At 39.0% G+C, this 24,718-nt stretch overlaps 1 protein-coding gene across 3 annotated transcripts in view; it reads right to left on the bottom strand.

Moving 5' to 3' along the window:
- MGAM (maltase-glucoamylase) overlaps positions 1-24,718 on the bottom strand; it is an 89,578-nt gene that overhangs the window by 24,403 nt on the left and 40,457 nt on the right. For 2 of the 3 annotated variants that reach the window (XM_076006670.1, XM_012768041.3), the window contains exons 9-26: positions 24,166-24,278; positions 23,689-23,814; positions 21,412-21,543; positions 21,146-21,262; positions 20,102-20,215; positions 18,797-18,881; positions 16,837-16,954; positions 15,510-15,681; positions 14,075-14,191; positions 13,372-13,526; positions 12,248-12,332; positions 11,462-11,518; positions 10,785-10,909; positions 7,847-7,935; positions 5,397-5,446; positions 4,479-4,646; positions 1,599-1,751; positions 1,052-1,252 (exon numbers count right to left, since the gene is read on the bottom strand). In XM_076006670.1, coding sequence (XP_075862785.1) covers positions 1,052-1,252; positions 1,599-1,751; positions 4,479-4,646; positions 5,397-5,446; positions 7,847-7,935; positions 10,785-10,909; positions 11,462-11,518; positions 12,248-12,332; positions 13,372-13,526; positions 14,075-14,191; positions 15,510-15,681; positions 16,837-16,954; positions 18,797-18,881; positions 20,102-20,215; positions 21,146-21,262; positions 21,412-21,543; positions 23,689-23,814; positions 24,166-24,278 — 2,177 coding nt within the window. Of the gene's footprint in view, positions 1-1,051; positions 1,253-1,598; positions 1,752-4,478; positions 4,647-5,396; positions 5,447-7,846; positions 7,936-10,784; positions 10,910-11,461; positions 11,519-12,247; positions 12,333-13,371; positions 13,527-14,074; positions 14,192-15,509; positions 15,682-16,836; positions 16,955-18,796; positions 18,882-20,101; positions 20,216-21,145; positions 21,263-21,411; positions 21,544-23,688; positions 23,815-24,165; positions 24,279-24,718 lie in introns of those variants that run through there. The other variant, XM_076006671.1, reaches the window with a different exon arrangement.

The following is a 24,718-nucleotide window of genomic DNA, read 5'->3' as shown; positions in this document are numbered from 1 at the left end:
AACAACATTTGAGTGCTTACTGTTTACCAGGCTCTGTATTAGATTTCAGAAGAAAAAGATGAAATGATAAATTCCTATCCTTGAGAAGCTTACAATTTAATAGAGAAATAGACTAAGAACAGCTAGTCCAGAAGCTGGGTATGGTGGCTCATGCCTATAATCTTAGCACTCTGAGAGGCTGAGGCAAGAGGATAGCTTAAGGCCAGGAGTTCAAGACCAGCCAGAGCAACATAGTGAGACCTGTCTCTACAAAAAAATAGAAAAATTAGCTGGGTGTAGTGGTGCACACCTGAAATCTCAGCTACTCAGGAGGCTGAGCCAGGAGGATTGCTTGAGCTCAGGAATTTGAGGTTGCAGTGAGCTATGTTGATGCCACTGCACTCAGGCAATGGAGTAAGACCCTATCTCAGAAAACAAAATAAAACAAGTCTATCCCTAGTCCTTAGATGTAATTAAACCATGGAAGGGAAAGGAAGAAATCACTGCAGTTTGCTATTTTACAGATATCTCAACTTCAGTATCCAAAACTGAACTCATCATCATATATTGACCAAGCACAGCCTTTTCAGTATTCCGCATTCCAGCTAATGACACTAACATCCACACAGAGATACAAGCCAGAACATGGTAATCATTCTTTGTGCTTCCCTCTCTCTCATCGCCTACTTGCAATCAATCCCAGACCTTGTCATCCTACATTCTCAATCTCAGACATGTCCACTGTTCTTCATCTTCTTTCCTGTACCTTGTCCAAACTCAATCCCTCACTTGGCCTGCCTAACTAGTAGTCTCCTAACTTGTCTCTCCATATTTTCTCTTGTTCTTCCAACCATTTTTCTAACAGTAGCCACAGTAATCTTTTTAAAATGCAAATTAGGATAGGTCTCATTCTTCCATCATTGCTTTCTCATTGCTCTTAGAAGAATGATCTAGTCTATTGCAGCATGATTAAATCAGAAGATATTATTTTAGGGTTCTGTAAACTTGACCAGCAAAAAGTAATGGAACCATTAAGGGTCTAGTCAGCACCTGATATATATACTATGTTTACCTTAAACTGCAGCATTTCATTCTTGTGGTAGGTCACCTGCAGGCGGAGGGAGTTCACAGGTGTGGAGGGTAAGGCATTGGCATATGGAGAAGACTTTAAGGAGATGTCAGCTGTGGCCCCATGTGAGTTGTACTGAACATCACTGACGGAGTATAGATCATTGACAAAATAGCAAAATGGGACTCCAGGAGAACTGGATTCCTGAAAAGTAAGGCCAAAGTCATAGATCAGCACATGATCCTAGAATTACCAAATAGAAAGGGTTAGAAAAGTCATTTTATAGGGAGATAAAGGCAGCTCATCACTCATTCCCTTCTATATCATTTGGTAGTGACATAAATTTAAATTCCTGGTCTCCAAGCAAAATATTTATTTTCAAAAGTCCCATATATATTCCCACCTACTCTGCACATCCAGATCAGACTCCCTTGGAAGTCTTTTCTTCCTGTGGATTTTAAGCAGTTACGTAAGTAATAGTGCCATGCTCATGAAATAGCAGATGCAGTGGGGAGAGTTGAATGTACATTAACGCCATCAGCACGGTTACCTCCCAGACACAGCCACGGGCAGTGCAGTTTTCTGCAGAAGCACCACTCTCATCAGGGTAGCAGTCTATTTTTTCTTCATCCCTTATCATTATATCCCACTCCACCGTGTATGCTTCTCCCAGGACAAGATTGATGTCTGTGATAATGGCAACCTGCAGGAATGGGGAAGTCACAAGGAAATTCATCCTCAGGACAAAGGCCTTTCAAGATCTGAAGGGTTTTTTTTAAGGAAAAGAAATAGAAATTAGACCAGACTCTCAACCTTCCAAGCAGCACACGACTGTGGCTTATACCAAGGGAGCCGTATGGGGGAGCGACTATTCAGTGGCAACAGGGCAAATGTCACAACTCTATTGGAATCTTGTACGCAACATAGTGAAAAGAATTGGGTCAAATAAAACCTGCTGTGATCACTCTTCTTTCCTTCCCTGACTCCCCTTCCCCCTCTTTATTTCGGTGGGAAGGCTCTCTTCTGCACTTCCTCTCACGGCGCAACACACACAACCGCACGGTGCCATCCCAAACTGATCTGATCTTCTTGCTCCCCGCTCCCAAACCAGTGTCCCCCATAGCTATGAAGTGGTAGAAAGAACACAGCAATAACAATCATACGGTCTGGGTTCTCATGCCCATTTTTCTGTGGAATCCTAGACAAATTATTTCAATTCTTTGGGTCTCAACTTTATCAACTGCAAAATGGTGAGCTGACAAACTCATTACATATCTTTCTATCTCTAATACCCCAGACTCTCCATTTCTCTAAGCCCAAAGGCTCCAAACTTGAAACCTTCTTCTTTGAACCTCACTCACTAATTCAAATATATAATATTTTCTATATATTTTTCTTATACTGACTCGTCTTTAAATAGCACTTCCCATAATTAAAGTTCTCATTTGTCCGAAGTAATAAAAGCTAAGGATTATCATCTTTCTCCCAGCCTCCTCCCAGTCTAAATCATCTTGTACTTCCCTGTTCTACCAGCCCCAATCCCCAACAGCACCCCTCTGACAATGCTCACACGATGGCACTGCAATGATTCGTAGCTCAATATGAGACCCTTTGAGAATTAAACCAAGTGTGACCTCATTTTTGTACCTAAGACCCTCCAAAATCTGATCACAAGTTTCCTGACAGAACTGATCTCCTTCTAAAAGTTAACCCTATATATGCTGGTTACACAAAATTCATAGACTAATAATGTAAGGCTATTCTCAGTCCTTGGATTGGCTTATTCTGATATCTCAACCTAAAATACTTTACCTAGTTGCCCGCCCTATCTAAAATGTTCCCTTCTTACTCGCTATTTCAGATTAGAATACCAAAGTTTCCAATGAAGAGCTAAATTTGTAATCAATGAAACACAGTTGTGGCCACTAAGTGGTAAGTTCAAGTCCACTGAGAGCTGCTAGCCAAGTATTTCTTTCTTGATTTAAAGACCTGCCCCTTCACCTTTACCTCTTCCTTCTTATTTCCTCTCTGCTTTTATTTATTCGTTTATTGTTTTTGTTTTTGTTTTTTGCTAGCAGAAGGGCATGGTGACTGGAATAAGCGCTACTTCCAATCTCAGGAGAAGAAAAGACCTCAACTCTGACAACCGTGAGCCATTGACACAATGCCAGCAACTCTCCACCTTCTGAACTTTTTAGTACAGAAGAGAAATTCTTCCAATTTGTTTAAACTACCATTTTGGGTTTCCTGTCACTTGCCGCTGATGAACCCCTACCTGATACATCATCTTTCAAGGCCTAGCCCAGCCCTGCCTTTGCCAAGAACCTTTGCTTAACTATTCCATTAAGCTTTGACCACCAAATTTGATTTCCTGTATGTTAATTTGGATGCCCTGCCCCCTTCCCAATAGTTTCATGTATATAAATGTGTCCCCCCACTGCCCAAACTCAAGCCATAATTTGCTTTGACCTTAGGTTAATTAATTTATTTAACAAACATTTATCGAGCTTGTTTTTAACGTATGTATCCTTCAAATGGCTTGCACTCTGTCAACCATATACTACTTGATTCTAACTTTATACTGTATGCATCCTCAATATGTGTTGTCAGGACAAAATATCCAATGTCATCCATGTATCAATAGAGTAAAAAACTATATATATTTTTTTCCCCAAATTTGGAAGGTCCCTCACAAACCATGCTGACCCAGCAGCTCCCAATGCTGGGTCATTTGGGGTACCTGTAGTAAGTTCTATTTGGGGAAGGGATTCCCCGTAATGCTAATGTATTGGAGGAACTTATTACAAGCTGTTCAGGGGCGTCAAGTCTCATTATAACTGATGAAAAATTATTTTGTTATTATCATCTAACCAAATAAGTAGCCATTAGTGAGGATTAACAAGTTCTTTTTCTTAAAATATTTCTTCAAAATGTATGTGTTAGAGTAAGAGTCTATATATCTCAGCATAGTAAAAACAAAACGCATTTCAAAATTCTAATTAATAGAATTCCTACCCCCTGCTTTTTACCCTTCCAGCATCAGCCAGCAGCCACGAGACACACCTCCTCTAACCCTGTTCCCCACTTTCCTAACTGTGCTCTTCTTGTGCTGTGTCCCATTATCACTATTCTTCTTTTTCCTTTTTATTCTTCTTCTTTTTTTTTAGAGATGAAATCAGTCAGAGCACTGAGAGGCAGAGAAGGGAATAAGATAGAAAGACCATTCATCTTACCCCCACGCCTCAGCAGCTCCCCAGCTCATTCTAGCTCTGGATGCTCCATTGTCTTTTCTTTCCCAACTCTCTGATGTCCCCACCGTGGGCCCCAGAGTGTGCTCTAGTCCTTGGGAACCCATGCAACCTTGCAAGAAGGAACACCCTGATGCTATAAAGAATTCTTGATAAACCACCTTAACAAAATGGATTTTTACCTTCAGGTTGGAATCATAAGTTATTGTAGGAGAAGTCTGACTTGGGACACCGTTGTGTTTCACTGTAACGTTGACAGGTTCCTGTATCCCAAGGATTTTAATCTCCTCAAATGCTAAATTATTGGGGTCCTTGTAGGTTGATTGTGAAATCCTCACATCCAAGTGGTTCTGTAAAACAAGTAAGCCCAATTAAGCACAAAGGTATGCCTGTAATACACAGATTTGAAAGTCACTCAAATATTCCATCCTCGACTAGACACTCCCCACTGCTCTGAATGCCTCTTAGCTTTCTCTACTAGTGTGTAATCAAGGAGTACAAACTTACGTTAATAATATTCTAAGCAAAAAAAGAAATCAGGAATACATACTTACACACTCACATAGACATTTTTAAAAACCATATTTAGAAACAGGATCTTGCTCTCTTGCCCAGGCTAGAATGCAGTGGTAACATCATGCTCCCTATAACCTTGAACTCCTGGGCTTAACCAATGCTCCTGCCTTGGCCTACTAAGTACCTGGGACTATAGGCATGTGCCACCAGACCCAGCTAATTTCTTTTTTAATTATTTTTTTGTAGAGATAAGAGTCTTGTTATGTTGCTCAGGCTGGCCTTGAACTCCTGGCCTCAAGTCATCTTCCCTGCCTCTGCCTCCCCAAGTGCTAAGATTATAGGTGCAACCCTCTGAGCCCAACCTGGAAACACTAGCTGCTTTGCTTTATCTATATTATTGCCTCCTTTTGATAACATAGATGATTTGATTATTGGGAGTTAAGTTATAAATGGAAATGTACTCACCTATTTATAACCAATAATACATATAAAGTTACAAATATAATTATACATATGCATAATCACATATTACTAATGGTCAGCCAAAAGCCCAGACCTAAGATTCCTAAAAATATGCTTCTCACCTGGGTGACAGAAAACTCACATAAAAGATAAATGTTATTGGCCACAGTATCTGAAAATGAGAGAAAAACAAGTCAGATTCAGGCCTGTCCATCACAGAACAGATTTCACCCTGACCCTCCTTAAAGCTATATCTTAAGGTCACAAATGGCAGGACTTCCTTTTTCCTATGGCTGAATAATATTTCCTTGTATACCTGTACCACAATTTATTCATTCATCAGTCAATGGACATGACACTTAGGTTGTTTCCATTTCTTGGCTGTTGTAAATAATGATGCAGAGAACGTGAGAGTAAGTATATCTCTTCAAGATACTGATTTCATTTCCTTTGGCTAAATATGCAGAAGAGGGATTTCATGGATTGTATAGTAGTTCTATTTTAATTTTTTGAGCAATCTCCCTGCTATTTTCCGTAATGGCTGTTCCAATTTTCATTCCCATCAACAGTGTACACGAGTTCATTTTCTCCACACTCAGGTCAGTCAGTACTTGTTATCTCTTTTATCTTTTTTTTCAATTTTTAAAAAAAATTTTCTGTTTTTTAATTTCAGCATATTACAGGGGTACAAACGCTTAGGTTACATATATTGCTTTTGTCCCACCCAAGTCAGAGCTTCAAACGTGTCCATCCCCTAGATGGTGCGAACCACACGCATTAGGTGTGAATATATCCAGCCCCCATTCTCCCTCCCACCCGCCTGATATCTGATGAATCTTATTACTATATGTGCACATAAATGTTGATCAGTTAATACCAACTTGACGGTGAGTGCATGTGGTGCTGGGTTTTCTACTCTTGTGATACTTCACTTAGTAGAATGGGCTCCAGCTCTTATCTTTTTTATAGTAGTCATTCTAACAGGTGTGAGGTGATATTTCATTGTGGTTTTGATTTGCATTTTTCTGATGATTAGTGATGTTGAGAACATTTTCATATACCTGTTGACCATTTGTATGTCTTCTTTAGAAAAGCATCTATTTAGGTCTTTTGCCCATTTTTTAATTAGGTTATTTGTTCTTTTTCTATTGAGTTTCATGGGTTCTTTATTTTTTTTATATTAACCCCTTCTCAAATATATGGTTTGCAAACTCTTGCTCTCATTCCATAGGTTGCCTTTTCACTTTTTTGTTTGTTTTGCTGTGCAGAAGCTCTTTAGTTTGATATACTCTCACTTGTTTGTTTTTTCTTTTGTTGCCCATGCTATTGGTGTCACATCCAAAAAATCACTGCCAAGAAAAAATCATGTTTTCTTCTAGGAGTTTTATGATTTCAGCCCTTACACTTAAGCTTTTAATTCATTTTTCATAATAGCCAGATATGAAAACAACCTAAGTGTTTATCAACACATGAATGAAGAAATTGTGATGTACACACACACACCAGATTATTATTCAGCCATAAGAGAAGGAAATCCTGCCCTTTTCAACAATATGAATGAACCTGGAGGACATTATACTAAGTGAAATAACCCAGAGATAGAAAGACAAATACTGCATGATCTCATTTATATGTAGAATCTAATAAAGTTGAACTCATAGAAGCACAGAGTACAGCACTGGTTCTCAGGGCCTGGGGGAAATGGAGAGATGATGGTCGAAGGGTACAAACTTTCAGTTATAGGAGGAACAAGTCCTGGGAATCTAGTGTACAGTATGGGTGGCGAGAGATGTGTTCATTAATTTGATTGTGGTAATCTTTATATAATGTATACATACATCAAAGTACACCTTGAATATATTCAATCTTCATTTGTCAATTAAATATTTTCCAATTAAATGAAACATTTCTTTAAAATGCTGTATCTTGGTTTATGGACAGTCTCCAAGACCAAGCCAGTGTTTTTCCTTTTCCTTCATTTTGTAACCTTGGAAAGACTCCCTTCCACGTGCTTCCGAGGCATATTCCTCAAGGGAAGTGTATATTCCCTAAGCTTTAGCCACAATAATTGTTAGTATTCTGTAACCAGAAAAATGTACTAAACTGTATAGATAGATAACCTAGAAAAGTATACTCTCACTGGCATGGGCATGTTTTTATATCATCAACACTTGTTCATAAGTACTTTAAGAGGGAGATATCTTCAATACATTGAGTCACAGGAACAGTCTTAAAACTGTCTCTTCCAAGCACCAATTGACAATAAAATGAGAGTCTATTTTAGATAGATAGATAGATAGATAGATAGATAGATAGATAGATAGATAGATAGATAGATAGATAGATAGATAGCTGGCCAGAGGGAGAATTCTAAGAGATATTATAGAAACATGTTTTTCTTCCATCTGTGGTTCGTCTGCCCCTGGACAGTGCCACTAGAAACAAAATTTGTATGACTTTTGCTACTGTGCCTGGTGAGATTTCTCCCACACCTTAATGGCCAACACGAGTGAAGGATCACAAGTCAAAGATGCAGGTTTGGAAACAGTAACATTATTATAACAATGCTCACCCTTCGTTTCCCCATCATCCCAGAAAAGTTCTCCGCTTGCTTCTTTGTTCTCATCTAGGGCAATAATAAGACCAAGAGGGTTCTTTCGACTGTGGGAAACAAGATTTAGGTAAGAGACAAAGACTTAGGTCGCCAATAATTTTGCCAAATAAGCTGGGAATGTCTCCATCAAATTTCAAATGGAAAAAGTTACTAACAGCAGATGTCTCTGCTTTTCTTTAGGCACAAAGGCAAAATCACAGGTGCATCTTTCTCTAGCATCAATAATGTCAGAGGAAACAGAAATACCCTAAACATTAGCAATATGTATCTATGTAGAAGGCAAGAATTTAAGCACCAGAATCACTACAATAGCTGAAATAAAAAGATGCGGCTGCAAGTATTATTTAGAATACGGACAACTGGAAGAGAAAGACATGCTAGATAATAACTGGTGCAGCTAGATCATTTCAGTGATGATGCCCTCAGAAGTGTCAGTGGCCGTAAGAAAGATACACTTCCCCCTGCCTAAGGACCCTTTGCACTCAGAAAGCAAGAACATACAATAAGACCCATCTATGTAATGGTAACTTACTTGATTATTTATTACTAGTGTGTTTTGAGAGAAAAATAAAACATTCTAATTATCTGCTTTGTAACTTAGAATGGGAAACACAAAACACTGCTCACAGAGATGGTGAAATAGATGGACATAGAGAAATGGGGGGAGAGAAAGAGCAACTTCATTTGGAATCCCTCCTCCCTCTGCTGCTCCTCCAGACTACCTCTCAATTTCCTGTTCCTCCTTTGTCCCCCACTAGCCTCACACTCCCCCTTGTACCCTTTCACAGTTCAGCCTTCTACTCTCCAAGAAGTCAGGTTCCATGATAAACAAAATCATCTGTTTTCATTATATATGCATATAGTAAGTGTCTGACATTGCTAAGAAGTCAAACAGAAACAAAGATTAGTAACTCACAACTCCAGACCTCAATGACTTTAAATATTATGGGAAAAATCAGACACATTCACCAAATAATTAAGGCAGAAGGTAAAAAGTGACAAAAAAGTTAAGATACTATAGGAGTCCAGAATGACACTTCTAGAAGTATGGTGGGCTGGACATTCTAGAGGACCCCCACACTAAAATACTATTAATCCTTGGTCCTAGACAAATGACAACATATATTCCTATTAAAATATTGTTGGGCTTGCAAGAAAATAAGGGATATACCCAAGGGACCAAAACAACAACAGGAAAACAAAACAGTGATCTCAAACCAGAAAAGGGTACTCAAATAAAACCTGGAATTTCTGTGGGGCAAATGCCTATAGCAAGGCAAAAATTGGGCTCATAATCCCAGGTAGAGAAGCTGAACTCTGATTCCCATATGAACCCAGAATCCATGAAGGAAACTAATGTGATACCAAATTGGCAGCAGTCTTTAGCTTGCAACCAAAAGAGAAGACAAATCATCTCTGGAGGAATAAGACCCACATTTGGGTCCTTAAGATCACCACACTTGGAAAATAAAAATAAAAAAATCACCAAGCACACAGGTAATAAGTCAGCCTAAAAGAAAGTCAGCAATAATAACCAACAATAGATTTAGATTCCCCTAAGCACTTCAGATAATAAAATTTTCAGACACAGAGTATAAAATAACTATGATTGAAATACTTAACGATATTTTAAAAAGCAAAAGAAAACCAACTAAGAAGCAAAAAAATATTTTAAAACAACCAGAAATTTGGAAGTGTCAGCACTTCCTCTACTGGAAGATTTGGGATGAAATTTGAGTTTAATTGCTATCATTAAGTTTGCAGCATGCAAAGACCGTTGCAAAGAGTAATACATGCATAAGGCCAAATGCAGTAAAATACACAGGTATGTTTGGGGAATAGCAAGATTCTTGGCATAGTTACCTACGTGTGTACATTAAGGTGTTGCAGGAGATATAGTTTTTAAGGTACCTTGGAACCCTATTGTGGTTAGCCTTTGAATACTCTATTAATAAAAAGTTCAGACTTCAAGCAGGGAAGCAACAAGTTGAGATTTTCATTCTGGAGATATAATGTTGGTATCAGTGTACAGAACAGCTTGAAGCTGAACAATTAGAGAAAAATAAACCTATTGATATTGGATTTAGAGGTATTTTCCATTAGTATCATAAAAACCCTATAATTTGAAAAATTAATGTAGTAAGAAAGGTTCAAAAGAAAAGACTGGTTTCCAGCTTCCAAAGAATACCAAGTCTATTAAAAACAAATAAACTATACTTCCCAAGACACAAAGATATAAATGTGTGCCTCTTCAGTATAGATGGAGTCTATAATTTTGGAATCAAAAAAGAATAAAGGAAAAATCAGTATCATGGGGAGATGTGAGGTTCACAGGAGGAGGTAATTTTTGAACCCAGTTTTGAATCACAAGATAGAAATGGCTCAGTGGAAGAAATGGGAAATTGAGGTTATAGGAGGATAGGAAGTGGATCCTGACTCCCTAGAAATGAGAATGAGTGAGTCAAGAGCAGAGAAACATAAATGGATGGTATAGCCATGGCAGACAGTGTGATCAACCGACCCAGTTTGCACAGAATTAAGAAGCAACCCAAGGCGAGACTTTCAGTACTAAAACTCCAACAATCCTGGGCAAACCATCCTCGCTGTCAGTGTGTTTTGAGGAGAAATTTATAAGGTTTAAATAAGGATGAGGATTAAGTTTTTTAAAATCCATTTGGAAGCAGCTCTAAATGAATAGCTTCTTGAGAAGATGCCATGGGGAGATGCCAAGGACAAATTATGATGACAGCCCCCCCACACACACACACACCCCAGTACCCTTCCTCCTCAAACTCCACGTGGTGCTTCAGCACCCTCTGCATGGTCAACAGACAGGAACGGAAATGACCAGCTTCATCAGCCTCCCCCATACAGGACAGTCCCAACCATGCTGTACCTGGCCAGAGTGGTTGTATTGGGCTGCTGTGTGGGGAAGATGTAGCCTCCTCGAAGGTGAAGTCCAATCTTGTCTCCAGGAAGTTCCATCTCGACTGTCTCCTTCCTCCATCTCACCTGCCCTCCCTGATGCATGCAAATCAGACACATGGCATGGCAGCACACTGACCTCCACTGGCCGGCCCTGAGCTGAGTGAGGTACAGCTCTCTCCCTTTCCACCTAGCTGAATTACTGTCTAGCCAGGCAATCGAATAAGGAAAGGGAAAAAAATTAGGAACAACATATTTTGTCATCACTCAGGGTCTTGTGAGAATGTTTATGCCATGCTGAGACTATTTGATATATATTATATGAACCAATAGTTCTAAACAAGTAATCTGATTCTTTATCAAGGTTACATTGTCCATCAACTCCCCCAATGTTTGCTCATAAGAGACTGTTTGAGTCTTGGCTTATTGCTAAATGAAGTATACGAAAGGTTTTTTTGTTTGTTTTTTAAGATTTCATCATGTTAAGGGACTTAGACTCACTTTATCCAAGATCTCCTATGAAATTACAGAAAACACTACAGAAACACTCCTTGGTGCATGAATGGATGTTTCTCTCTCCAGGGAGGTGCCTTGCCTATGCAGCCACAGCTGTGGTGTTGGGAGTTTAAGAAAATCAAAGCTACTTACAGTCTCATAGTCGTACCAGATAGCATCAGGCATATATGCTGTCACTTTCTCTGCACCCTGAAATTAGAACAAAATATTTTCCCCTCAGGAAGATAAAATGGATGCCTTAGCATTCCCTAGAGAACTTCTTAACTGTATGAAGAGGGGCAGAAATGGTCTTTCCTTTTTCTGTTGTCAAATCATGGCTTTCTTCTGCCTTTCCTCTAATACAAATTATTGAAGCCATACCTTGCCGACACAGTGAAAAATCCCAAATAGGACCACATTGGGAATAATAATAATGAACCACGTATCATGGCAAATATTCTAGCTTTACACGATTAGCTCATTTACTCTTTTCAACAGCCCCAAAATGGTATTATTACCTCACCTTGATAGATGAGAAACCAGCACAATGACTTGCCCCAGATCACACTAAGTGGTGGAGACAACAATCACAGCCTGATCTGTCTGGCTTCAGAGTGACTCCTGGGTCACTGCTTCATTCTGCCTCCAAGGGGCAAGTGATGATCTGCTATGAGACTCTGACAACCAACAGGACCACTCCTAAATCTAGAGTTGCCAGCAGATGCTTCTACACTGGTTGTGAACTTGGTCAAGAAAAATACTCCTGGAGAGGAAGACGTGAGTATCAGATCTCCAACTTCCCAAAACCCAGCACACTCCCTTCAGGGCTGACTCAGTTGCAGATGTCAGAAACGGGTTTGGAACAGGAGGAGAGAGAGCTTAGGGTGCACCAGAAACAGAAGCAGAGATTCCCCAGCATGTCTCTGTGGGAGCACTTGCCTCATCCAGAACTGGAGTGATGAGGAGGCCTGGCCCCCACAAAAACTGTCGGTGCACGTCCCAAGTGCTGCTGTCCTCGTAGAACCTGGAAGCCAGAGAGACAGTTCACTGAACTTTGAGCCAACATTTCCTGGCATCTCTACCCCCAACTTGTTGAAAACATGCAGGCTGCCTGCCTGAGAAAACCCCCAAATTATTCTGTGACACTTACTCAACCCCCAGACAGGTCCACTTTCCCTGGCCCATATACCCTCCCATTCTCCCCTCGGGATGGGCAGAATTCCCATTCCAGTATCTATGCCAGGCAGGTCCCAGGCTGCAATTCTATGTGTCATACCCCATTTTAAAAGAATAAGAAAATAACCAATACATTTCAGAACTTCAGCCAACTATCAAGAAGAAACTAGATCTAATCACAAAAAATAGCAAATAATTTAAAATTTTACTCTTTTTCTCATTTGTGATATTTGCCTTTTAACAAAAATTCCAAGAGGTAGCAAAAACTTCCCAAAAGAGTGACTATATAATATTACAGAATTGGCATGGGTCATACACATAAGGGAATTAACTGTATTTTGATGAGGGAAAATTCTTAAGTACCCAGTTTTAGAGTTAAGTTAGAGATGTTCATTGGCTAGCAAATGAGAATTGTAGAAATCCTTTATAATATTCTTATTTGTGTGCAAATTACTGGCTCATTCCTAGTGCTTGAACACAGACCTGGCATCACAGTGCATTACAGAAGAGACCACTGCAATCAAGCTATCAAATCCTTTCAATTAAGACTAAAGAAATTGATGAAGGAGTTTAAATGATTTCTCTAAGATGCAGAATTCGTTGGTGGAAGAACGAAGAAAAAACCCCAAGTCCCATGACTTTAAGTCTAGTTCTCTCCCTAAAAGGGAACAGGCTATAATACTTAAAAATATCCCTACAATATCTGGGCAGGAATAGCCTTATAAATACCAACTGAGTATTCCAGTTAAACACATGTACATACACATATATATTTACATATATGAGTAACTGATTGAATTGTGTCAATTTTCACTCTGATATTTCATGATATACTCAATGTCATCCTAGATGCATTAACAAAATTCCTTTGGGTTAGGTGAACTTACTCATGCAGAAGGGGCCTGGCCACCGTGTCCCCACGGCTGTGAGCACGGAAGAAGAGGGTGTATAGATAGGGCAACAGAGTATAGCGGATGTTAAGGTAGTGTCTGGAGGAATTCAACAGCAGAGAGTCTGCTCCAAAGGAGGCAGGATCTTGGTCCTGGGAGGAAACAGGAATTTGCAATTGTGGTTTGGATGCAAGACAGCAGAAGCTCCTGCAGCGTTCCAGATGCCACTCATCACACACTTTCTGCTCTGAGTGGCCTAGGGCCTACGCTGCAAACTTTGCCTCTGAGCACAACAGCTGGGTAAAAGGGGACCATTTCACCAAGGAAAGGGCCATTCTTGGCCTTTCAACTCATCCTATCTCATTTACTCTTTACGATTACTCTCTTGGGAGCCTGCCATTTTATAATTTTGAAGTGTTTACATAACTTGCTTCTCATTTAAAAAATGAGCAACACAGATAAGGTATACAGAAGTTTGATGAAAGATCTTTACAGACTCGCCATTTCCTCAACTGCGGGCTGAGGCAGTTGGGCAATACATACAGCCCAGGCCCTGGTTCATTGCACAGGGTGGGGCAAATTAGCACAAAGGAAGTACCAGACAAGAGGTTGGCTCAGCAGATTTCTTGGTGCGGATGCAGACAGATCCAGTCCTAATGCATGCCAAATTTATTTTGACTGTATTTCCTGGGAGCCTTACCTTGTAGCCTTGGCCATTGTGATTCCTGGAAAATGGGTAAAATGCACCCAACTGCATCCACCGCCGGCACAGCTCCTCAGGGGCATCCTGTGCATAGCCACATATGTCAGGACCCACCTGGAAGGACACACAGACCATAGGCATATGTCACTTCCAGCACCCTCTTTTGCTTTGTACCAAGGACCTCCCAATTGAACTTAGCTAAAATCTCCTACTGAGAAGGCTAACAGTGTGGTCAGAATTGGGGTATATCCTGTGTCCCCTCTTTATCCCTGGATGACTTTGAGTAAGTTATTAATCCTTCTGTGGCTCAGTTTCCCCATTTTGTTAGTGGGTACTACTTAGCTATAATAATAAGTGGGTAAACAAGATAATGTAAATAAAACACTTGACATATAATAGTTTTTTGATGAACAGTAACTAGTAATACCGCTGATATTAATATTTTGACCACACCACTATCGGAATTATTTTTATAAAGCTTAACTCTGATCACATCACTCACCTATTTAAAAGTCTCCATGGTCTCCTTGCCATTCATCCGTTTAGCTCTTCAAAACCTGGTTGTGTCCCCCTTTTAGCATCATTTCCCATTGCAGTTCTACATGCCATTCCTTACAGACACATCAAGTATGCCTCCTCACACTGTTTTTGCTAATGTTTATTTCTCAATCTTAAAACAAGCTTCTCCCCTCATTAGTCTAATGAAATACACCCACTTTTCAAGGTTAAACTCAAGTGTCACCTTTTCAATGAGGTCTCTCTTGACTCCCTGCTCTGACTTGCTTTTTCCCTCACAATCTGTTAGATAAACCCCTTCTTCAAGATCTCCCATAACATTTAATTCATATGCTCCTGTTTGTCCTTTTACCCTCTCTCGTCATAATTATCTATTTACATATATGTCTCCTCTTACTAAACTGTAGACTCTTTGAGGAAAATAGAAACTGTTCTGTTACCATAGTTATGCTTTCCTTCACTCTCACCATGCATACCCTGCTCAGGACCTTGAACACAGTAGGAGCTCAATTAATAAATATGTTGAATTTAACTAAAAAATGCCAAAGCCTAGAGTGCTGGCAATGTTATGTTTATTCATCTGGGTGCTAGATAGACAGATGTGCTCTGTTTGTAAAATTGATCAGCTGTATACTTAAAGAATAGGTACACTTTTCTGCATGTACATTATACTTTAATTAATAGAAAGAAATATTTCAGCAAATATCCAAGTTGCACTTTCCATCTTCATAAAGGAGTACAGGAAAGGATGTCATGATGTCAGAGCTACACTGATGTTGATGAAGCACACGCCCTCCAAACATTAAACCCCTGGGCCATGGCAGGCAGGAAAAGAGAGCTTTATGGCATGAAAATATTCTAGAATGAGGCTTCCTGGGGATTGAGGTTCATAAGAAAGCTTGGGATGGGGACTCACCATTGGGATACCAAAAAGGTTGAATTCAAGCATGCCAGGGATGGACCACCGAAGGTCATTCCAGGTGGCTGCATTGTCTCCTAACCAATGGGCTGCAAACTTGCCAGATCCCGCAAAGGTAGAGCGGGTTACAATGAAGCTCCTTTTATTAGGGAACACAGTCTTGACAGCTCTAGAAAGGGAGAGAAATTTAGGGACTCAATGTGTGATTTTCAACTTGTCCCAGCCTGGGGGATGCAGTAACAATACCAAGCATATTAAAATTGAATACCCCATTCTTCTAGTTCTCTCCCAGTAGGGTTAGTTGCTGTTAGGAGCATCTTACACCAGTATGTTTTGTTTTGTTTTAGAATGTTTTATGCGTTAACTCCATAATTTCGAAGAATTTTAAAAGCACCCTTGAAAAGGTTAGCAACAAGAGGTATGCAAATTTAATAGAACCAAGGTGAAATTTAACTTTACATCGATGTATACACATTGGTCTTTTATATCATGAGACCTGAGACATACACAAGGAATGAAAAGATGAACAGCCTTTTTGGAACTTAAACTCATTTAAAGAAGAAATACTTTGGTAATAATTTTGTAATAAGAAAAAATTTTAAAATTAGATGTGTATGTGTGTACTTTTATAATTAAATATAAGGATCATCTTTATTTTTAAATTAGAAGTCTATATGTGGGTATATATATTTAAACTTTTGCTATAGAACTTTTTAAGCAACTTTCAAAATGACTAAAATGACATACATTACAATTCGCTAATGAATGAATGTGGTTTTATTCTTATTTTTCTGTTGTTACCACAACAGTAAGTAGAATAAATTCTCAATACCTCTTCCTCTCTATATAATTTGAGTCCACACACAAAAGTAAACAGAGCACAGTAGAAGGATGCTGGGCCAATATCTAAAACTCCAAACACATGGACATTTACAAGTTACTCAACCCTCCATACTTCAGTCTAGACAGTGTGTTGGAGGGGAAAATACATGGGCTTTGGACTCAGGGAAAAAAGGCTTTAAATTTTGCTTTTGCAACTCATTAGCTGTTCAAACTTGGGCAAGCTTCTAAACTGCTCTTTTTTTCTTCCAATCTTTCATTCATTTATTTACTCATACGTTCTACCTTTTTAAACATCCCACAAATATTTATTGGATTCCTTCTTCTCTGTGTGCCAGGCAATTTTTTTATTTATTCAGTAATGACAACTGTATTTACTTTGTAGAGTTTTTAAAAATTATATGATACTATCATTAATTATACATATTAATACCCAGCATCTAACAGATGGATAATTAGCAGATCATAGCAACAGTGGTCTTACTCTGCTGTGGCAATCGCCATGGAGTAGCCGTACAGATTGTGAACATCATACTGCTTGCCCCAGTGCTGCACTGCATCCATGCAGAGACTCTTGCAGAACAGGTATCCATCCAGGACTCCTGAAGCAGAGGGAGAGAGAGCCTAAGATGCACATTTGACTATCACACAAACTAAAAAAATAGCTCCCCTGGGCAGGTATTTACTGTGAATATCCTGTAAATGGACATACGACTGCCTCGCTATTAGAAGGCTTATAGCTAATTAGAAGGCATTTGGGGTAGTTTCTCTAATGTATAAATAAATGGTGCTGACCCACACACATCCTCCCACCTGGGCTCTCATGTGACCAGACGCAGGCATTTGGAAGCAAGAAGATGCAGTTAGACTTGGGGTTCAATCTGAATTCTTCAAACTAAGTAGTCTAAGAATAGAAATACTGGATGGAAGTGTAAATTTTTTGACTCCTTCTCTCCCCTAACCATATATTATAAAGAATGATTTCCTATCACACAAAATGAGTGCAGTGCGCACCATCTGGGGGATGGACATGCTTGAAGCTCTGATTTGGGTGGGGCAAGGGCAGTATATGTAACCTAAACATTTGTATCCCCATAATATGCTGAGATAAAAAAGAAAACAAATGATTTCCAATCCCTCTTTCATTCATCTATCCTTCTCTGCTTCCATCACACCACTCTGGTTTAGATTCAAATTGTCTTTGGATCTTAAGTACTATAATAGCTTCTTGGTGACTTTTAACTTCTAATCTATCTTCTAATTCATATTAATGCCAGGTTAATATTTCCAAAACCACCTGACTGTCACCCTTCCTTCTTACTAAAACATAAATAACTTCTATCACCAAAAGAACGAAGTGTGGACTGTTTAGCCTCCCATCTAAGCCCCTCAACAATTGATTCTAAACTACCGGCCCCAATTTCCCATTTTCCCATCAGACTGAAGCCTTCATAAAATATTATAATCCTAATAGCTTTGTTGCTTTCTCAATCAAGACACAATTTTTGGCCGGGCGCGGTGGCTCACGCCTGTAATCCTAGCACTCTGGGAGGCCGAAGCGGGCGGATTGCTCGAGGTCAGGAGCTTGAAACCAACCTGAGTAAGAGCGAGACCCCGTCTCTACTATAAATAGAAAGAAATTAATTGGCCAACTAATATATATAGAAAAAATTAGCCAGGCATGGTGGCACATGCCTGTAGTCCCAGCTACTCGGGAGGCTGAGGCAGAAGGATTGCTTGAGCCCAGGAGATTGAGGTTGCTGTGAGCTAGGCTGACGCCACGGCACTCACTCTAGCCTAGGCAACAAAGCGAGACTCTGTCTCAAAAAAAAAAAAGACACAATTTCCTTGAGCCTCTAGCTTCCTTCAAACTATAACCAATGCTGTGATTCCAAGGCCACACCTGAAAGATAATGTTGTCTAAAGTTCAATCAAAGATCAGGATCACCACATTCTCTGACTTTGACCTTGACCTCCCAGGCATGAGTTCTGGCTTCTTTTTACCCTATGGTTCATGCTTGTTCTTCACTCTGTGTATATCACCAGATTAACCTTCACCTAAAGACTAAGCCTGGTTATCTGGTCTATCTCAGGTAAGCCCTGGCTGGAGGGTAGGGTGGAGAAGGTACACACCTGAGAGTGACACAAACTAATCACTAGCCTTTAGCTTCTATACCATGTCCTCTCTGGACCTTCCCCTAGAAATATTAATAGCTAGGACTATAGGTAAAAGACTAGATTGCTCCTTTGAATTTATGCCTATTTTAGGAAAGCATAGGGTATTTTGATTTTCTTTCCTAGTTTTCTGTATATATCACCCACATTTTCCTTTTCCTGTGCACACTTATGTACAAACCTCTTGCCAGGTTATTCAGATCTATCCTTATGAATTTAAAATATCATATATGCATTGCCATTTAAATCAGGCTGATCATCAAACTTACCAGGAGTGAATGGGGGATAATTTAAGTTGTTTGTGGAACACCCTGAGACTGAACCATCAACAAAGTTGGAGACTTCATTCATATCCTACAAGGCAAAGAGCAAAAACTGTTAAGAAAGTAGCATGTTTCCATGTACTGTTGGTATCTTTTTTTTTTTTTTTGAGGAATCAGAGAAATTATCCCAGATATTTCTTTTTTAAAGGGGGTACATTCCATGTATATGGAATGAAATAGATGTTCCTGTCTTGTCTACTCATTGAAGGCTTCATGGCAAAGGTTCTTAAAATCCCTGCAAAATTATATATGTCTATAATCACTAGAAATGAACAATTTCCAAGCATACTAGGTGAAAATTTCAATTTATATTATGCCATATATATCAATTTATACATTTCTTTTTTTTAACTTAATCTTTTTTAAAAAAAATTTATTTCAATGAAGTTAGGGAGTACAAATGGTTTTTTGTTACATGGATAAATTGTATAGTGGTGACGTTGAGGCTTTTAATGTACCCATCAGCCAAATAATGTACATTATACCCAATACATAACAATGACCATATACATACATATATATGTGTGTGTGTATCTATATATGTATATATAGATACACACATATACATATTGGGGGAGAGAGAGAAGAGAGAGAGTGCACATGCCAACAACTATGAAAATGAAAGGTTTGGAAACACACAAACCAAAATATTGATACTAGATGGCTTTGGTTGCTACCATTTTAGAGGATTTTTGCTCTCATCTTTTTAACTCTTTGTATTGTTTAAATTTTCTACCCTTTTTTACAAATAGAAAGATGTTCAACTCTAGAGTTCCATAAATTTTGCTAAACATCAGTTGGTTTTTTTTTCATTTGACATCACATGAGACATTTATTCTTACCGCAACCACAGTTTTTTCATGCACCTGGATACTCTGGCTCTCATTACTTTGTTCAATATGTTCAAATGAAAAGGGCTTGAATTGGCAATTGAACAATTTTTGTACTTTGTGACAATGTAAGGAGTATATGACAACTTTGACTTCAGCTCATTCATTTGTAAAAGGAGAACTGGACTCAGGAAAAAAATTGTGAGTTTCCTTCCAGCTCTAACATTCTGATTTTGATTCTAAGCTATATGTCTTGGTAAGATTATTTGAACAGCAAGATAGGGAATACCAAGAATGATTGCCATACTTGCTTTCTCTTCCTCCTCTTCTTCCTAAGCACAAAGCTAGAGATACAGATATAGATATAAATATATACAATCTAAATATTTGTCATCTAATAACCAAGATGTAAAGAACTCACTATCCAGATTCCATCAAACTCCACTTGATTGTAGAAAAGCTCAAATTCCTTTGCCCACCAAACAGCACAGTTGGGATTGGTGTAATCAGGAAACACAGTTCTTCCAGGCCAGACCTGTGGGATACAAAGAAAAACACTGATAAGAGTAAATTAAATGAGTATAAAATAAAATAATGCACTTTGTAAAGAAATTCCTAATATGGTCATAGCCACCGAGGTTCCCAGGAACATGTCCTTTTTAGTGAGGAAAGTAAAGCACTCAGAGTACTTATAAGTGTCAGGGGGAATCAAATAGCTAGTTGAGGAAAAATTTATTTAAAAATAAACAGTTAAGTCCATAATGAATAAATCCATGGATAAAGGCTAGACAGCTCGCTAGTCTTCAGCTCTGAATCACCTTCCTTATCACCCTCTCTACTCTCAATTCTTGGCACAGTAAATGGGGACAAGTACTATGGAATTTCAACTAGTCCATTATGAGCATGGACTCTAACATCATTTACTTTTATCTCTGCCTTTCCTACCCAATTTCCCAAAGCCACTATACTCTGAAACGGTCATCAGAGAAGTATTAGAAGTGAACCAGCAGAAGATGTCCTCATGTAAAACAAAGAGTGAAGGTTTGACCACAAAGAGGTGGTCAAGCTTGTCAAATACGGCAGAGAAATTGAGTAGGAAGAGGCATGAAACAGTTCCACCGGGTTTAGCAATGGGGAAGCAGCTGGCGCCACAGCAGTGTCAGTGAAGTGATGGGAGGAGAAAGGAGACAGCAGTCAGCTGAGGAGTGGACGGGAGGTGAGGAAGTGGATGCTCTGTGTGTGAGCCACTGACTAAAGGCCCTTGGCTATGAAAGGAATCTGAGAGCTCAGATGGGTGGGAGGTTTGGGGGCATAAAATGGCAGAGAAAAATTTGTCCCCAGCATATTTAAAGCATTTGAAAATGTACAACAAAACAATTACACACACACACACACACACACATACACACACACACACCCCACTCCACAGCCCCTCCACTGGCCCCCAGCTTCCCTGTTACATTACCTCCCCAACAAGAGGAGTCACTCCATCTGAACTATTCACCCATATCTTCATATCTGAGCCCCTGTCGTAGGGGCCGTAGGGATTACTTGGGGAAGAGTTGTTGGAGATGGCTGGATCCTAAAAAGGGAAAAATACAATGAAGAAATTAACTTTAAGCTAGAAGCACTGCAAGGAGACTGGAAACTGGGGGACGAAAACAGGGAAGGTGGGTGTTATGATAAATAAGGGCAAATACCTGACTTGGGGGGAAAGAGGGCAGCACATACCACAATGATGACAAACTTCTGTCCGTTATCATGTAACTCCTTAACAAACTCAGGGAAGCCTCTGAAATCCACTGGATCATAAGTGAAGTCCTTTCTCTCATCCATATAATCAATATCAGCATGCTGAACATCCTGAAAGAATTCACAAAGGCCCCGACTTACAGTCCAGAAATTTCCATGTTAAAATGAATCAGTCAAATTTTCACTGTTATTTTTTAAAAAAATAAAAAAACAGCTATGTGCTAGGCTGTACATAGAGTTATTAATCAGTCCCTGGCACCTGAGTATTTCTTTTCCACTGATGATTTCAGAAACCAATGATCCACTGTTTCCCTAAGTTCTAGCCCAATCCCTGTAAACAAGTTAACTGCATCATGCTACCTTGCTGCCTGGCACTCTGGCATTGAAAACCAATCAAACAAACAATAACAATTATGACAAATCACTAAGATTATCAAAGACATAGCCACCTATGAAATTACCTAAATGTCAGCCTATCTACAAGATAAAAGGAGGAAAGACAGCCCCTGCCCACTTCTCCCTCATTTTACTATCCCACACTTCATTTTGTTACTTCTCTTCTACTTCAAGGCTTTGGTGTTTATTTTTTCCTAATTTTCCTGTATGAAAATAGTGGAGCCCAGAATGATATTTACTCTTGCTCTAAGACTTAAGTGTCTGCCTGAAAGGAAATGCAATGAGGGAGAGAAGAAGATTATGCCAGATACTTTTCGGCTTTCCATTTGCATCTCTTATGAAACTCTGTCCCCCACTAGAGCACTCAATATAATAGGCACATTCAAACTTAGCCATGCAGAGTGCAAAAATATTTTATTGCATGTGTGTGCTTTATTCTTCTGTCCACTTAAACTTGGCAGAATTCAACACCTATACTGAACTCAGTTAATAATTCATGCCTATCTATGTGTAAGGAGAATGACATAAAAAAGAGACATCCACTATGATGTTAGAAATCTGGGTTTGAAAACCATTTCCTCTGGTTTTCTAGTATTAAATGAGGTTTCTAATCTTAAATGGGGCTCTAATATTAAACGAAGGTTGTTGAGATAACTAAAGAAGGTGTCTAGCATAGTGTCTGCCACAAGAGTTCGCCGGGTGGTATCATTATCACAGAGGTTGTACTTCTTATCCTTTACCTCAATCCTGCCTCCACCAATTCTCATGTTACCTTCCCCAACACACTCACCCCCATAGGAATGACTCTGCTGAGTGCTGGAGAATAAGCATGAACTTCATCCACTCTGTCTTCTTCCACCATCTCCTCAGTGTTCCTAGGCTTTTTGAATCTTAATTCTGTTAACTACTTTCTTTTACACTCATATTTATGGACTTTCTTTCCCCCAAATTCCAAAGTATCTACTGAAGCTTTGCTTCAATTGTAAAATGACCACACCATACAGAAAGGCAAACTCCGTTTATTGCCAATTCAATAGCAATCAAAATACCAATGCAAAAACACATGGACCTAAACTTACATAATTTTTTAAATCCATTTAGTCACATAGTATCAGTTCTGCCACTAACTAGCTATGTGGTGTTGATCAAGTTATTACCCCTAAATGCCTCAGATCTATGAAAAAAGGATGCTAACCTAGATGGCTCAAGGTTGTACACAAGTAGTATAATGCTTTTGGCCTAAATCCTTGAGGTCTAGCATCACTCTGCTCCCTCAATTCCCCCTTAAAACATCAAAGTAGAGCGGGAAAGGGAGATCATGGATCTGCATCATTTATTACCTGACACTAAACCTAAGACTCAAGTTTATACCAGAATCTTAGAAAAATTTCTAAAAATATGATATTATTTTTATGGTCAGTCCCTGGCATGATGCTTTTGAGTTAAACCCATAAAATGTAAAAAGTGAAAAAATCTATACTGAGGAGCATTAAAATATTACAATCCAAGCTAAAGAGAGAAATGCCTTGAGAACTCAAATAAAAATACATTATGTAAAATTCAGTCAGTATAATAAGCCCCCGAAACTTTACTAATAAAATATGTGATAAGAAAAATAGAGACAAAAACAGAGTGCCTCCTAATCCTTAATCATGTCTCCAAGTACTATTTCCTGCTAAAAAGCAGGATTCCTTGAAAAAAATTGTTGGTCCAACATAGAAAGTCTAGTACTCTGAATATGCAAAAATCATTTCATTGCAAAATTTTTTAAAAATCAGGGAGAGAAAATATAAACAGTTGTTCTTATAGCTCAGGAGAATTTCTTTATTTTGGAGAACTTTTGAAGCCTTGCTTACTTACATAAGGGAGTTGGGCTGCACGGTTTCTCTCCACGACTTCCCTCATGTTGTCTAGGGTTCCATACTCGTAACGGCTGAGATGAAAGCCCAGGGCCCAGTATGAGGGTAGGGCTGGCCGCCCAATGAGCTGAAGGAAATATGTCAAGTTAAAGTTCTAAGCATTGGTTTGGGAGTACAAAACATGCTCCATTTTCCAACATGTTGATCCATCAATCTTAGAATGTTCATCCATTTTTCCAGCCCCTTTATAAATTATTGAGGGTAGAGCCATGTCTAGGTGTCTCTGTAATCTCTCACCTTTATATAACATCAAGATGCTATAAAGCAAGTTGCTATCGCATACATGAAATCTGTTCTTTAATGTCTCAAATTTGTCACAGCAGATTTTTGTGGGTCACACTTGCATATTAAATTTACTTTTCTTAAATACTTGCTATTTAGGATTTCCTGAGCCATAATCATAATACTGTAAGTTTACCTCTAGATATTCTTGAACAACTTGCTCTGGAGTGTTTCCCAGGAACACATAGAAATCAAGAATGCCCCCAATGGTACGGTACGTGATGGCTGGGGCAGGCTGGAGGGCCACCTCTTAAAAGATTAAAAATGAAGAAAATAAAAATTAGAACTTAGAACTTATTCTAGAGAGTAACTAGTTTATACAGTTAGTTTATACATGTAGTTTATACAAGAGGATTTATACAAGATTTATTTATACAGGATTTATGGAAGATTTATTTATTTATACAGGATTTATAAAAGTTTATACAAGAGGGTTACTAACCATCTGAACATTAATAATGTGAGCCTAATGCCTTACATTTTGTATAAAGAGACAAACTCTGATGATCAAAGTCCACCCTTGTGGCACAGGGGAGCCAAAGTATTTGTTCCAGGACAGATTTTAACAACAGAGACTGGAGTGTCTTAGCTCCTTGTGCCAGGACCCAGGCTCTGAGGAAAAGCAGCCAGGTTCATGAAGAGGTCCAGAATCAGCCACTGTGGCATAAAAATTATTTGGGGCTGAAGGC

Source organism: Microcebus murinus, chromosome 9 (assembly GCF_040939455.1).
Source record: "Microcebus murinus isolate Inina chromosome 9, M.murinus_Inina_mat1.0, whole genome shotgun sequence".
Lineage (NCBI taxonomy): Eukaryota > Metazoa > Chordata > Mammalia > Primates > Cheirogaleidae > Microcebus > Microcebus murinus.
The sequence above is the reverse complement of the archived record's forward strand: the minus strand, read 5'-3'. Positions and strand labels throughout refer to the sequence as shown.